We start from the raw sequence: 15,467 nt of genomic DNA, 5'->3' as shown, positions 1-15,467 counted from the left end.
TTTTCCAATCATTTGGAACTCTCTGTTCCTCTAGAGACTTGCGGTACACGGCTGTTAGAAGGGGGGCAAGTTCTTTCGCGTACTCTGTGTAGAATCGAATTGGTATCCCGTCAGGTCCAGTGGACTTTCCTCTATTGAGTGATTCCAGTTGCTTCTCTATTCCTTGGACACTTATTTCGATGTCAGCCATTTTTTCGTTTGTGCGAGGATTTAGAGAAGGAACTGCAGTGCGGTCTTCCTCTGTGAAACAGCTTTGGAAAAAGGTGTTTAGTATTTCAGCTTTACGTGTGTCATCCTCTGTTTCAATGCCATCATCATCCCGTAGTGTCTGGATATGCTGTTTCGAGCCACTTACTGATTTAACGTAAGACCAGAACTTCCTAGGATTTTCTGTCAAGTCGGTACATAGAATTTTACTTTTGAATTCACTGAACGCTTCACGCATAGCCCTCCTTACGCTAACTTTGACATCGTTTAGCTTCTGTTTGTCTGAGAGGTTTTGGCTGCGTTTAAACTTGGAGTGGAGCTCTCTTTGCTTTCGCAGTAGTTTCCTAACTTTGTTGTTGTACCACGGTGGGTTTTTCCCGTCCCTCACAGTTTTACTCGGCACGTACCTGTCTAAAACGCATTTTACGATTGCCTTGAACTTTTTCCATAAACACTCAACATTGTCAGTGTCGGAACAGAAATTTTCGTTTTGATGTGTTAGGTAGTCTGAAATCTGCCTTCTATTACTCTTGCTAAACAGATAAACCTTGTTTAGGAAAACAAGAGTTATGATCAGAACACAGCATCAACCTATTTGCAGAGAATGAGACAGAATTCGTAGCTGCTAGGGATTAAATCAGCCAGCTAACTGATTACACATGATGAACTGAACAGAGATGCCATGTTTTCCTTGCAAGCAATACTCTTATTGGAATGTAGATGTTATGATACTTGTCAATAGCTCTGTATCTTCAATTGATAAGTCTGACTGAGTTACAAGAATGGAGGCATTAAGTTTAACCCTTCACTTCAATTTTCAGACACACATGTAAATTTATCTGTTTCATTTGTCTCGCTTTGAATTGCTTGGTAATCACCACACAGTCCACCACTACTTTGTTGCAGTTTCTCACTAAGAAGGAATTCTAATTAATACATGAAATTTTGTATGCTGGGTGAAAAGTTTAACATCAGCGTTCTTACTCTGTTAAGTCTCTCAATATTTTTTACATTGTCAGTTTGTATGTTCTGAAACTCTTATTAAAAATGTGCATGACATTTTGTGCACCCATTGCAAAGTAGCCTACTGGTACATTGTGAGAGCTAATCATTGTTATTAAACAAAGTGATGAATCGTTAACACAACTGCTTTTGCGAAGCTTCCAGCTGCTGTGCATGCAGTGTTGGTGACAGGAAGTCTGCAGTAAATATAGTTTCTAACATATATACCATAAATACTTAAAAAAGAAAAGTGAATTACTCATGTATATTAAGCACGGAGATACTGGAACTGACTCCCTTCATTGTTCAAGTATTTCTGATAACTGTTTAGGAAATCGCTCATTACACTCTGCAATTTCCTCTGAGAAATGACAGCAAATTCTTGACAAATCCTAGTTTTAAGTTCATCTAAAGTATGTGGATTTGATTTGTACACTTTCTCATTTCTGCCCCCACCCCCAGAGATAAAAATTGCTGTGGTTAAATCAGGATATGAGGATGCCATATTTTGTTGATACCTCTACCTTGAAAGACACGAATTTCCTATAATGAGAAGTTGGTTGTAAGTGCCATCACTGTGTCCTGTTGAAAGGTTGTGAAAGAATGTTCTCTTCTTTCTCAGTTAATTGACCAAAAAAGGTGGCATAATGTTTTCCACATATCTCTCACTGTTAATTGTTTTTCCTGGAAAAATACAGGAGCTATTATTTTCTCACCACTAATAGTGCACCATACTCCTATTTTTTGATCATGCAGTGGTGTCTCATGTATTTCAAAAGGCTTTTCAGAACTCCAATAACAGTTATTTTGTGAATTAAAGTATCCACAAAGGTGGAACAATGATTCATTTTAAATAAATCAATTAACAAAACTACAACCTTATTGCAGGGTCACTCAGTTTAAGATCTTGGAATGCAGTAATTTTATTGGGCTGTAACTCAGTAACTTTGTAGGAATTTGAACAGAGCCGTAGGAAATTTGAACTTGTTTCCCAGGAGACCTTTCCAGAGCATGCGTAGTGTTATCCAGAGTTTTTTTTCTGTGAATACTGCATGTGGTTGTCTAAGTTTCCTGTCAAGAACACTTCCCACTTCGTGAAATTTATTTATCGGTTGATGAATCGTACTTTGATCAGGATCTCAAACATCAGGAAATTCCTCTTAAAACAATTGTCTTACTGCACATGCTGATTCTGTATGCACCTATGAATCACACATGAATACTCTATGGCGAATAGAGTATTTGTATTTCACCATTTCATTTGAAACACTTTCACTCAATACATTGCATTGCATCACCCAACAGACACATGCTACTTGGGCAAACAAATGCCTCTCAACAGAGTGGAAATATATTCCCTACCAGTGCTGCCTGCAACAAAATACTTGCTAGGTGATTGTGTTAAGAATTGACCATCCTGTATAACAATATTTTGTATTTGTGTAAGTGCATCCACGAGTGTCAGCTCCTTCACCAGACTGCCTGGACACTTTGATCGTGACATAAAACAAAATCATTTGTTACAGGGGTGCCAAAGAACAGTCAGTGAAGGAGCAACAAGATGTTCAGCTGCTGAACCAGAACAACAATCTCCTTTCACCCAAGCCAAAACTCAATAGGATAGCAGGCTTAGTGAAGAAGTAACAGACAGTAAAAGTCAGAATAAATTATGTAGACTGAATCTCATTAATTAGCAAACTGAAATTATCAGTTGCTTTCAAACACACTGACGTTCCGATGGTGACAGACAGAAAGCAGTAATGTGTTGATGTGATGTGTTTTGTTCCTTGTGAAAGTGGACAACAAACAGTGAGCAATGGAAATGGAAAAAAGCAGACTAATAGATTTAAAATTACATATTCATTGTTATTTGTTTCCACCTAAGCTTAATGCTAATTTTTGTATTATTATGTCTCCTTTTTTGTATGTGTAGGCTATAATTTATAGTTGTCTCCAAGGACTGATTTATGTTAAGTTCTTCTGCAGTGTTACGTATAGATTTCATATAAAGGTAGTAAGAACTCTGGAAACAATATTACTATTTTCAAAATAATTTATAATTACATAAACTTTGTAAATTGCAACTGTATTGTGTTCCACTATGTACAGAGTCTGAGATTTCAAACACGTATCATAACTGTACATTCCAGTTTTAAGAAAAATGCATTTTATTACAGCTGTGTAGCATAATTCATCAAAATATGTTCTGCACAAGAACAGTGTAATATCATTTTGAATATGACTGAACAGTTAATATCCCTAAGATTACTATAGTAGTTATTCTGGAAACTATTAACTCTGAACATTTGATATACCAAGCGATTGGATTCAAGATGTAATTCCAATAAGCAATGTGTTTGGAAAAAATATTTCTTTACTGAATTTTGGATGTTCCTTTCATAATATTTTGTACATACATTTACATTTAATAATGAATTATATATGCAACAGTGATTTTAGTTTTTGTAAGAATGGATATAATGTTTATGTACTATATATATGTGTGTGTGTCATTACTTGTACAACCAGTTTCAAGTAATTTAATGTGAACAGTGAGACAGAACACTTTCTCAACTATTTATTGACAGTAATTTAGCACAGAATGTGGCCAAAGTAATTCATAGGTTTCTATTTTTCTTATTCTTATGCATTACTACTGTGAAAATTGTGAGCACTGTATCAGTGATGTGAAAGCATTACCCTGTTTTTATCATGGGCACTTCATGGATATGCCATTTCAAATAGAGCAGCAAATCCAGTAAATTACTTTTTGCAACACCATGTGACCTGGCATTCGGCGATCATAACTTCAAATTCTTACAATCAAAACCTGAAACCGACATGTTGATAAAATACTTCAATTCCATGCCTACTTTTACTTTAATATCATACATAAATTGCATTTTGGATTGTCCTCCTTTGTTATCTTCATCAGATGTGCAATAGTCTGCTATATTTTCAAAGAAACATATCAAATGTCCCACCTAAGACAAATGCCCGAAATATATTGATTCGAGATAACTTATGTGGTTATTACAGCAAGTTGCATTTTTTGTACATGTCTTTATCATGTACTAGTAATTGATGTAAACGGAAGAATATGCCACACAAACAAATAGAGGGAAGAAAGGGAGTGAGAGCTACAGAAATTAGTGACAGGCTCAATGGAGGCAGAGAAAGAGAAACATAGAGAGTGAGAGTGGCAATATATGTGAACAGAAATGAAAGAGAAGAATTACAATTTAAAGAGGATGGAATAAGACTGGATGAACAGGAGTGAGGTCTGCATCCTACTTTCTTGAAAATTATGGAATATGTGTTAATTATCAGTTACTGAATGGGAAACAGTAAGCTCTTGAGTTTCAGCACAGTTTGTTGAGATCAATACACAAATGTGTTTGAATTCAATACAAGGAATATATTTCACATGAAAAAATTGTTGTATGTCTTATTACGTGCATTTCAGGATAACTACACAGGTTTTAGACTTAGACGAAACAGTGGCAGAGAGAGTAATGCGTGGACAGCATGTACTGTAGTACTGGACAGATTATGATAGTTAAAATATTTTTGTGTGCACTTATTTTTGCACCTGTTCCTTTCAGGGCAGGGCAGAAAGACAGCAGTGCTTAATCAGTATGTTGGCAGGAAGAGTTTAGAACAGATTATGTAAAAATGATAGGCGCCAAATACCAAATATACAATCAGATGTTGGCAAATTAACTGGAAAACTGTTTATTGGCAATCATTCTCAGGTAAATGTAGCATATGAATTATTTTTAAGTCAACAATGCATGTTCTAAGATTTACTGCATGAGAAATGATATCTTGACCAAACTGAGGATACAGAACATTTGCATTATATGGAAAAGATGAAATGCTACACTCTCAAAGATTGGGCTATTTCTGGACTCTGTGGGATATGTCGATGTTCTGTAAGCTGCTGGGGGACCTGTCACTAGAAATTTAATTTGTGGAAACTATTTAAATTGCTGAGTTATTTTCAGGTCACATGTGTTTTAAGTAGTGTAGTGTTCTCTTCCTACAACCTATACAGGTTAGGATGTTCTCATTAAGGCCAGCCTTTTAACTTCTTACCAGTAGTCACCTGCACAGTACGAATATGGATACTGAAGAAGTCTTTTTAGTGCTTTATCAATACCATTGATTTCATCCGTAAATCTATTGATTGAAATTCTAAATAAGTCAAAAATAATATGGAATTTCTTCTCTTTTGCTATTGATTTTCATATTTATTGTTTCTTTGTACCTTCATCTATTAGTGCTTTTTATTATTATTTCTTCAGTTCATGTCCTCCTCCTCATTTGTGTGGGCTTCTGTCTGATCTGGCAACTGTTTTATTTTTGATACTTCCTTTGTCAAAACATCATCATTTGCATTCCAGTTTATAACAGTACACAATTTTAATGAAGAGATAATTGATGTTCAGCTTCAATACCATTAGTAGCAACAGAGGTAATATCTGTTCGGATGATTAAAGGCATTTTCAACTATAAAAGTGTCATATCAAAGATTGTGCTGAACTAAGAACTACTGGTGATATATATTATATAATGACATATTTATGAAAATATTATTAATTGAAATCTTTGACTATGTCTTGAGATAGCTCAGAATTAAACATTCCATGAATTATTCACACGTTCACACCCACTTCTATCATTTCTAACCCATCTAAAACATTTAATGCTTTCTGTGCTAGTGTGAATGTTGATGCTAATTGTTGTATGAAAGATTATATTAAATGATTGTAAATAACATTTTTAGACATGTTAACATCTGTCCTGTAATTTCATGTATTTTAGATTGGAACCAACTTAACGTATGACAGTGATTTTTTTTGTGTGTGTGTGTGTGTGTGTGTGTGTGTGTGTGTGTGTTTTGTTTAATTCCTGTTCAGTTGTATAAAGATGTGATAACACGTAGCTGCCATTTGATCTGTCAAGTCTTCAATACAAGGTCATGTGGATACTGAATTAATCCAATGCACCATATATTCTGTAGTGAAAGTAGCAATCTGAATATATGTTGTTGATACTGAAGCTTGTTATCTGCTGCTTAAATGCACTCAAAACATATAACTGTTAACTTGTAAGTGCATCATTTTACATGTTCCAGGTCTCTTAGACTAGGGGCCAAATTGTAACTGTGCATCCACATCATATTAACAGAACTTGCTATATGCAGCTTTAAAGATAAAATGTCTCTCATTAAAATGCTTTGTGATATTTGTTAAATAAAATAATGTGATGTCTTGCTTGTTCCGGGTGATTGCAGCAAGCTCCTCCAGTTCTGTTGTACAAACATGTCAAAACTGAATGAAAGAGAAATAAGAATATTTGCAGCCATATAATCATTTCTATAAGCTGATTTAAATTGACATTTTGTATGTTTCCAGTGTTATCCCAAATCAACTACTCAAAATTTTTGGTTTTTAGTTTCCTTAAAATTGCCACCATATCCTAAATCCCACACAGTGGGTAAGAAGCCTAAGCATAACTTGACTATAATGCACCCATAAAGCATGACTGATATCACTTTGATAAAAGGTACTGTGATTGCTAGACTGAAATGTCATTCAGGAGGGAGGAAGTGTTCAAATTCATGTTGGGTTATCCTGACATATGTAAGTGGATTTCAGCATGGTTTCATCAACAAAGTTACATCTGATTTCCTACAGTAACTACATTCAAATGAGCTAGTACTTCAAGATTTGAAGTACTGATGTTGACTAGTTGCTTGAGTGTAACGTTCCTTCATAATAACTTGATTCATTAACCTATTGTCTCCATGTTATGCCACAGCCCCCCCCCCTCCCGCACACACACACACACACACACACACACACACACACACACACACACACACACACACACTGTTCCCTTTAACAGTGAGGGTAGTTGAAAAATGAAACCACAAAAATAAGTAGTTCATAACATTTATTTTCATTTAACTTGAGAAGATGAAATCAAACAGAGAAATTATTGTTATAGCTTTTTGGGATGGCAAAGGAATTTTGACAATGGATTTTATAAAAGTACCATGTGAGAATACTGAGACATCATAGGTTAATTGCAAAACACCAAAGGTCAAGCCAAAACAAATAGTGTGGAATGATTACCAAAGGAATCCTCCTCCTTTACAACATTGTGTGACCACATACTCTGAAATTATTGAAGGAAAAACTCAGACCTTTTGGCTTGGAGATTTTTCAAGATCTTTCCCAAGATGAAGTCCTGGCTGGCTACTCAGCACTTCAGGATCAATGATGAGGTCAAGGATGCAGTCAACGACTGGCTGAAGCACCATGCAGCACCATTCTTCAATTAAGACATAAAGAAGTTGGTGTCACAATACGAGAAATGTTTAAATTTGGTGGTAATTATATGGAGAAGCAATGTCAACATTTTAGTACATGTTCATTTAAAAAAGTTATCTTTCTTAACAGCCAAATGGAGATTAACATATGATTATCTCTCACTTATACCTATTTAACTCATATCTGCAATGGTGTGAGAATTAAACTGGGACAATACACCAAAGTTTTCCTATTCTACAGAAACATTTGAGAATGGAGTTCACAATTTCTGCTTTTGCTTTGCTATCCTCAATTTCAATTCTTATCTCTTTCATGGACAACTGGGCATAATTTTGGTGGTACTACAACACTAATATCCATTACATATGACCTGAATTACTGTAGATTGTGTGAGACACCTTTCAGTAATATATTACAGTTGTCAAAGTCTTCATGCATTCCCGTTTTGACGCCCTCCTGTTTTGTTCAGCATCTTTCTGTCTATAGTCCTATGCTTTGTTTTACACCTATTATGCGGCAGTCGATTCTTCTTAGGAAGTTGGTTTTACCGTGACTATATACCACAGACGGTTTCTACCATCATGAAGTACATCTTTATCCAGTTTATAGTCAACTATTCTCTTAAACATGCTCCACAGTTATACATACTCCTGTCCAGGACTAAATGTTGAAAGTTCCTCATTTTGATATGACACTACTGCGTATTTATCTAGTCTGCTGAACATACAAAACTTTCAACTTGTTTTAGTAAGTAATAAGCTGAGGTGGCACCGCCATCTGGGTAAATTAGTTAAAAAGCTCAGTTCACAGAATAAATATTATTTTGACCTTAGCTGCATTCCTCCAGAACATTAAACCATAGGATAATAATGAGTGAAAGTATGCAAAAGATATTAGTAATCTCTCTTGTTGTGTCATCCTGTAAATGGAATTAAAAACTGTAAAGTAGGCAGAACTGAACTTCTTTGTTAACTTACCCATGTCCTGATGTCACCTTAGTTTATTATCCATCTGGGTGTCTAAGAACATCACACATGACTCCTCATCCAGTGTGCCAACTGATATCTGCTTCTGGCATCTTTGGAGATTTTTATTGATGCCAAATTGCACATGCAAGCTAGTATATTTACTCTTTCTTACTGTTATAATTCCTGCAAATTCTGCACATTTAAACAAGTAGTCATGACTTCTTTATTGGCGTTCCTTATCCTTCTTCCCCAATTTTATCACCTCTTCTAAATCAGGATCGGCATGCAAAACTGCACACGTGCACGATGTATTTTCTCACAGGTGGGACAGTGCTAGGCCTCACTCAGCTTTGCTTGGCCATCCTCAGAAATGCTCAATACAGTGCAACCTTTCATTTAATAGTGCAGGATGACATTTTTCAGTTGGTGTAACATTCTTCAGTTCAGTAGAACTGTCATATCAATACTGTTTACATTCCGTATTTGTTCATGGTATAAAGGAAGTTGACAGGTCCAGTGGCTGTTACACAAAAAGTTGCAGTCTAGTGATCTATCGTCACAAGCCTTTACAAGTGAATGGGAATGGCAGAAGAGAAGTATGAGTATTCTCAATATCTATTGCACTGTCACATAACTGACAAGTACTCCAGTTTTTCTGTGAAACAACATTACAACACCATGCAGAAAGAATATAAAGATTTATCTGACAACAAAGGAGCAAAAATTTACAATGATTGACAGAGGGGATTCATTGCTCTATACATCAAGAAGCACTTGGTGTTACATTTGTAGGCATGGGGCACAGTATGAAATTGGTGGTACAAATAGTGAAATTTCTGGAGTCGCGTACACTATTCCATCGTCAGGTGCAACAGTTTTCAATGGACTTGAATTAAGAGCATGGAGACTTCATATATTACTGCAAATTATGTTGCTTAAGTCATAGAGCAGAGAAGCTGGAAGGATTTAAAACCAACTATTGTTGAATTTATGAAGGGGAAAGGAAAATTGTAATGTGTGGATTGGATTGTAGACCTTAAGACATCACAAGGTGACAAACAACTTAATTCTGATTTGATGGGGGTGCATTTAAAAAGGAAATCACATTGTGGAAGGGACAAATTCTCACAAAAAAATCACACTCCATTTCCCTAAACACTCTAGCGTTAAAAAATATATATATATATGATTTTTAAGAATTCATTGTGGCCTTGAAACAATTACAAGAATAGTTCTTTAAACATTTTGAGGACAGTGCCAATCTCTCATTTGTTTTTGAGACCATTTGTGATTTCAGTTGAAAGTGCCCCTGTTCATGTGCAGATGGAACTGATCGATCTTCAATGTAATTCCTGTTTAAAAGACAAATTCTTTTATATTAAAACTGTCTAGAATGTCTACACTGTTTTCCTTGTGAGAAGTTTCCAAGTCTCCATAGTGAGGTTGCAAACATGATAAAATTCTTCAATCAATATGCTTGCATGCAAAGAGAGTACAAAACTATGTAAAATTGTCTGCACTGTCCATATGCAAACAGTTTGTCCCAGTAAAAGTTATGTCTTCAGTGCATTAAAAATAATTAAATACTGTAAACCTGTTTTGTTTGTGATCTATGTTGTTGATAAATATGAAATCAAGTTGTATGCAGTGAAATTATGTTGCCAATTAAATGCAGCATGGTCACAGTTTCACACACAAGACAGCATGGCTAGGCAGTGTGGGGAAAGTGCAGCCAGGTGAGAGAGCTATGCACACATGCAAAAGCACTATTTGTGTTCCAGATTCTTGGCTGTCCCAGCTGTAAATGGTGGAGTTTCAATTATACTATTTTTTTAATTTTTGTCACTGTGACCAAAATGGTACTGAAACAGAGGATGACAGACTAAAGGCCGAAACACTAAATGTCTTTTTCCAAAGCTGTTTCACAGAGGAAGACTGCACTGTAGTTCCTTCTCTAGATTGTTGTACAGATGACAAAATGGTAGATATCGAAATAGACGACAGAAGGATAGACAAACAATTAAAATCGCTCAAAAGAGGAAAGGCCGCTGGACCTGATGGGATACCAGTTCGATTTTACACAGAGTACGTGAAGGAACTTGCCCCCCTTCTTGCAGCGGTGTACCGTAGGTCTCTAGAAGAGCGCAGTGTTCCAAAGGATTGGAAAAGGGCACAGGTCATCCCCGTTTTCAAGAAGGGACGTCGAACAGATGTGCGGAACTATAGACCTATATCTCTAACGTCGATCAGTTGTAGAATTTTGGAACACGTATTATGTTCGAGTATAATGACTTTTCTGGAGGCTAGAAATCTACTCTGTAGGAATCAGCATGGGTTTCGAAAAAGACGGTCCTGTGAAACCCAGCTCGCGCTATTTGTCCAAGAGACTCAGAGGGCCATAGACAAGGGTTCACAGGTAGATGCCGTGTTTCTTGACTTCCGCAAGGCGTTCGATACAGTTCCCCACAGTCGTTTAATGAACAAAGTAAGAGCATATGGACTATCAGACCAATTGTGTGATTGGATTGAAGAGTTCCTAGATAACAGAACGCAGCATGTCATTCTCAGTGGAGAGAAGTCTTCCGAAGTAAGAGTGATTTCAGGTGTGCTGCAGGGGAGTGTCATAGGACCGTTGCTATTCACAATATACATAAATGACCTTGTGGATGACATTGGAAGTTCACTGAGGCTTTTTGCAGATGATGCTGTGGTGTATCGAGAGGTTGTAACAATGGAAAATTGTTCTGAAATGCAGGAGGATCTGCAACGAATTGATGCATGGTGCAGGGAATGGTAATTGAATCTCAGTGTAGACAAGTGTAATGTGCTGCAAATACATAGAAAGATAGATCCCTTATCATTTAGCTACAAAATAGCAGGTCAGCAACTGGAAGCATGCTTGAATACTGCTCAGCAGTGTGGGATCCGTACCAGATAGGGTTGATAGAAGAGATAGAGAAGACCCAACGGAGAGCAGCGTGCTTCATTACAGGATCATTTAGTAATCGCGAAAGCATTACGGAGATGATAAATAAACTCCAGTGGAAGACTCTGCAGGAGAGATGCTCAATAGCTCGGTATGGGCTTTTGTTAAAGTTTCGAGAACATACCTTCATCGAAGAGTCAAGCAGTATATTGCTCCCTCCTACTATATCTCGTGAAGAGACCACGAGGATAAAATCAGAGAGATTAGGGCCCACACAGAAGCATACCGACAATCCTTCTTTCCACGAACAATACGAGACTGGAATAGAAGGGGGAACTGATAAAGGTACTCAGGGTACCCTCCGCCACACACCGTCAGGTGGCTTGTGGAGTATGGATGTAGATGTAGAAATACTAAAAAAATTGTTTTGTTATCTGGTCTCTCTTATTCTTTTCTCACACATGCAAAACAAGACTTTCACTGCTCGATTGAGTCTGAATGTTTTGGAGTATCTATATAAAGTTCTTTCCTATTTCTTAATATGTAGTGTATCTTCCATTTACAACTCTTTTCACTCAAAGGATTTTTCTCTTTCCTCCATTCCTGGATTGTACAGATTGTCAGTGGTTTTATAGCTACATTGTTAGGTCCAATTATTGTGTCTACTGACAGATTTTTTTTTTTTTTTTTTTTTTTTTAATTGTACCCTCACAGAGTTGTTGTCTCAAGGTCTCTGGTTCCGGCTTCATAAACATCTTCAGTTCACCCATTTGTTTAAATTACTCTTAAAATTTGTGAACTTAATTGATGTTTCTGATATCATTTCTTAGGTAGTTTGGGTACAATCAAAATGTGGGTCATACACTGTTTTGAATGTTAAAGTTTTAAGGTCTGTTTCTGTATAGTTTTTCCTACAAGATTTATGTGAATGGCTGCAGAATTTATGTCTCTAGTAAAAACCAGGTAGGCCATTTGAAAAACCCAGGTAGTTATGTGAATGCCTTCATTTTTTGCCCACAGTTTGATTTGGTTAGTTATTCTATTTTCTTCTAGTGCTGTTTTTTTTTTTTTTTTTTTTTTTTTTTTTTTCAAATAACTCTTTTCTCTGAGAAACAGTTAAAAAATACAAGCAAATTTCTTCTTCTTGGAGCTTGTTTTAATTTCAAATGTTTTGGATTTGTATTTATGTGGGCACTATTTAGTTAAGATTATCAGTTTGTTACCTACACTGAATTCACATAGTATAGAAAGCAGGACTGGTTTATCTGTAGAACCTGTATGTTTTCTGGGGATCTACAGATGTGATAATGAAGTCTTGTTTTTTCGGCTTTACTTAGTTAAAGCTTAAAATCTGTTCAACACATGACCCTCACTTCCTGAAATCAGTTTTATATCCTCCTATCTGTTCATCCATTAAATTTTCCACTTTGCTTAACATGGCTTGTGATGTTCCTCTGTAATTGTCTCTCCCCCTTTTTTTAATGGGTTAATTGGTGCATATATTTTCAGTTCTATGATAAATCTTCTGTTTCCTATATTAAGAAAAAAATAATAAAGTTGTACAATGGCATTTATCTTCAGATTATTGCAACAACAGACAGTTGCCTGTGTTCTTAAATGCTACATCCCCGTCTTCTTCTAAAAAACATAGACCTGGAATGTGATACTTCTGAACTCTTTCTTATCAAGTTTAGACATTTTTCTGGAGAAAAAGTGTTTGAATTAATAGTTTCTGAAAGTGTTTAGTAATGCAATAAACTTCTTGTAAAAACAGTAAATTGTTTAAATTATGCAATGTGAACAAAGATTATAAATGTTTAGTACACCAAAAGTGGCAAGCCTCACCACACTGCCGCCTGCCGTATAATTTGCAACATCTGAATGCCTCCCCACATTACATATTGTCAACAGTAGCTGCAGGCAACACACGGCCTTCAGCACTGCATCAGGAGTCGCCCATTACATTCCCTGCTGACCATGTCCACATCTGATTACATTCACATCTAACAGTGTCAGCAGCTTTGTTATCCTCTTTAGCTCCAACAAATTCTCCATAGTAAGTAAATAAACTGTAGCAACTTTACACACTGTATATTCCCTACTATCCTTGGGCATACTAGAACGGCGATACAACAAGCACCGTTACAGAAGTGCGTGCTGCTTTGGTTGTAAAAGCTATGTAAGAGAGAGTATGCCTAAGGCTTCATGAATCAGCGAGATAATGGGAAATGCTCAAATGCTGTATCAGATGAATCATCTGACACATTTTATGAATGCACTGATGATCCAAAACATTATGACCACTGCCCATCATGAGTCTGAATGCTGCTTTGTGGCGCTGAAGTTACATGATGCAGTAAAGAATGTGTATAAAGCAGACCAGATTTGAATGAGAAAACACTCAAGTGGCAATATTTGCCACAAATGGAGAAGTCAATGACATAGGTGGCTTTGGAAAAGGGCACATTTATTGGCATCGTACTTGGGAGTGAGCATCTCGGAAATGGCAAAGCTGATTGGCTCTTTGCTTGCTGATGTGAGCATCTGTAGAAAATGGATGAGGGATGATGAAACCACAAGTAAGCAACAAGGTGTTGGACATCCGTGCCTCATAACAAAATGTGGAGGTCATAGGATTCCCCACTTCATAAAGCAGGTTATTTGTGACAGATCTGATGACAGAGTACAACACTGGTGTAGGCACAAGTGTTTCAGAACACGCTATTGACCATGGCAGCAGACATGTTCCCATAGTGACCCAACGACACTGTCAGTTACGAATGCAGTTGGTACAGGATCACTGAGATTGGACAATGGATCAATGGAAACATGTTGCCTCATTGGGTGAGTCACATTTCTACATGCACCAAGTCAATGGTCGTGTCCAAATATGGCATCACATAGGCGAATGATTGCTTGAAATAACCACTGCACCAAGGACACAGAACACTGATAGCGTCATTGTGCTGTAGGGGCATTCACATGGGCTACCATGAAACCTGTGGTAGTAATCAAAGGCACCATGACACCTATGGGCAAACTGAATATTATTGTGGACAACCTGCTTCACTTCAGGCCTGATGTCTTTCCCAATGGTGAAAGCATCTTCCAGCAGGATAACTGTTGATTTCATAAGGCCAGTACCGTGCTACTGTAAGTTAAGGAGGATGATAATGAACTCATGCTGATGTTTGGCAGCCAAATTCTCCAAATCTGAACCTGATGGGACACATCTTCACACCTTTGGATGCCAGTTAGGCACTTCCAAACCACTGGCCCATAAATTATAGGAATTGAATGACCTCTGTGTAGACATCTGGTGCCACATACTTCTAGAAATCTTCCGAGGTCTTGTCACATCTACGTCACGCAGAATTGCTACAGTATTTCATTCCAAAAGTGTACCAACAGAGATGGTCATAATGAAATCACTCAGAAAATGTCCAAATGAACCATGTTTCAATTGAGGTCAGTTTGTTAAGTAAGGAAATTACGAGAGGAGAGCAAAATATTGCACCAGAATATTTCTGAATTATTCTGTGACGTACTGAAAGCTCAAATTGCATTTCTGGGGTTGAAGTACATTAACTAACTGAAACAGCTGGCAGTTATGTTGGCAATGGAAAGGGATCTTCCCTTTCACCCCAATGATGAAGGTATTTGATATTCAGGTCTCATACACATAAATACTGATATACTGTTAAGTTGAAACTGCATCCTCTCACAGGCGAGAGGAGGTACCATGTACAACTACTGTAGGTAGCATGTCTCAGTAGAAAAGCAGGTAACATGAAACTTTTAAATGGTATAGCATTAGCTGACCTACAATGATTCCAGCTTATATGTGGTAGCTAACTGTTGCTGGTAATTTCAGATGAGAATGTTACATGGATTGTCGTCACTACTGTGTGGCAATTGTGGCCAGAAAAAACAGTCACTGTTATAAAAAAGAATCATTCCTGAAGAATAGCAACTGTTGGCAGTTTAGCACTGCAGTACTGCCCTGGATAATCTGTTAATGGT

The 15,467-nt window shown here is 36.9% G+C and overlaps 1 protein-coding gene across 1 annotated transcript in view; it reads left to right on the top strand.

Annotated features, from left to right (window-relative positions):
• LOC124775754 (schwannomin-interacting protein 1 homolog) overlaps window positions 1–6,584 on the top strand; it is an 810,951-nt gene extending 804,367 nt beyond the window's left edge. Inside the window, exon 13 of the mRNA XM_047250583.1 lies at window positions 2,736–6,584. Within this exon, the coding sequence (XP_047106539.1) occupies window positions 2,736–2,853 (118 nt within the window). The 3' untranslated portion in view covers window positions 2,854–6,584. The remainder of the gene's footprint in view (window positions 1–2,735) is intronic.
• Window positions 6,585–15,467: the final 8,883 nt, after the last annotated feature.

Source organism: Schistocerca piceifrons, chromosome 2 (assembly GCF_021461385.2).
Source record: "Schistocerca piceifrons isolate TAMUIC-IGC-003096 chromosome 2, iqSchPice1.1, whole genome shotgun sequence".
In the NCBI taxonomy this organism is placed as follows: Eukaryota; Metazoa; Arthropoda; class Insecta; order Orthoptera; family Acrididae; genus Schistocerca; species Schistocerca piceifrons.
This window is presented reverse-complemented; position numbering and strand designations above follow the sequence as displayed.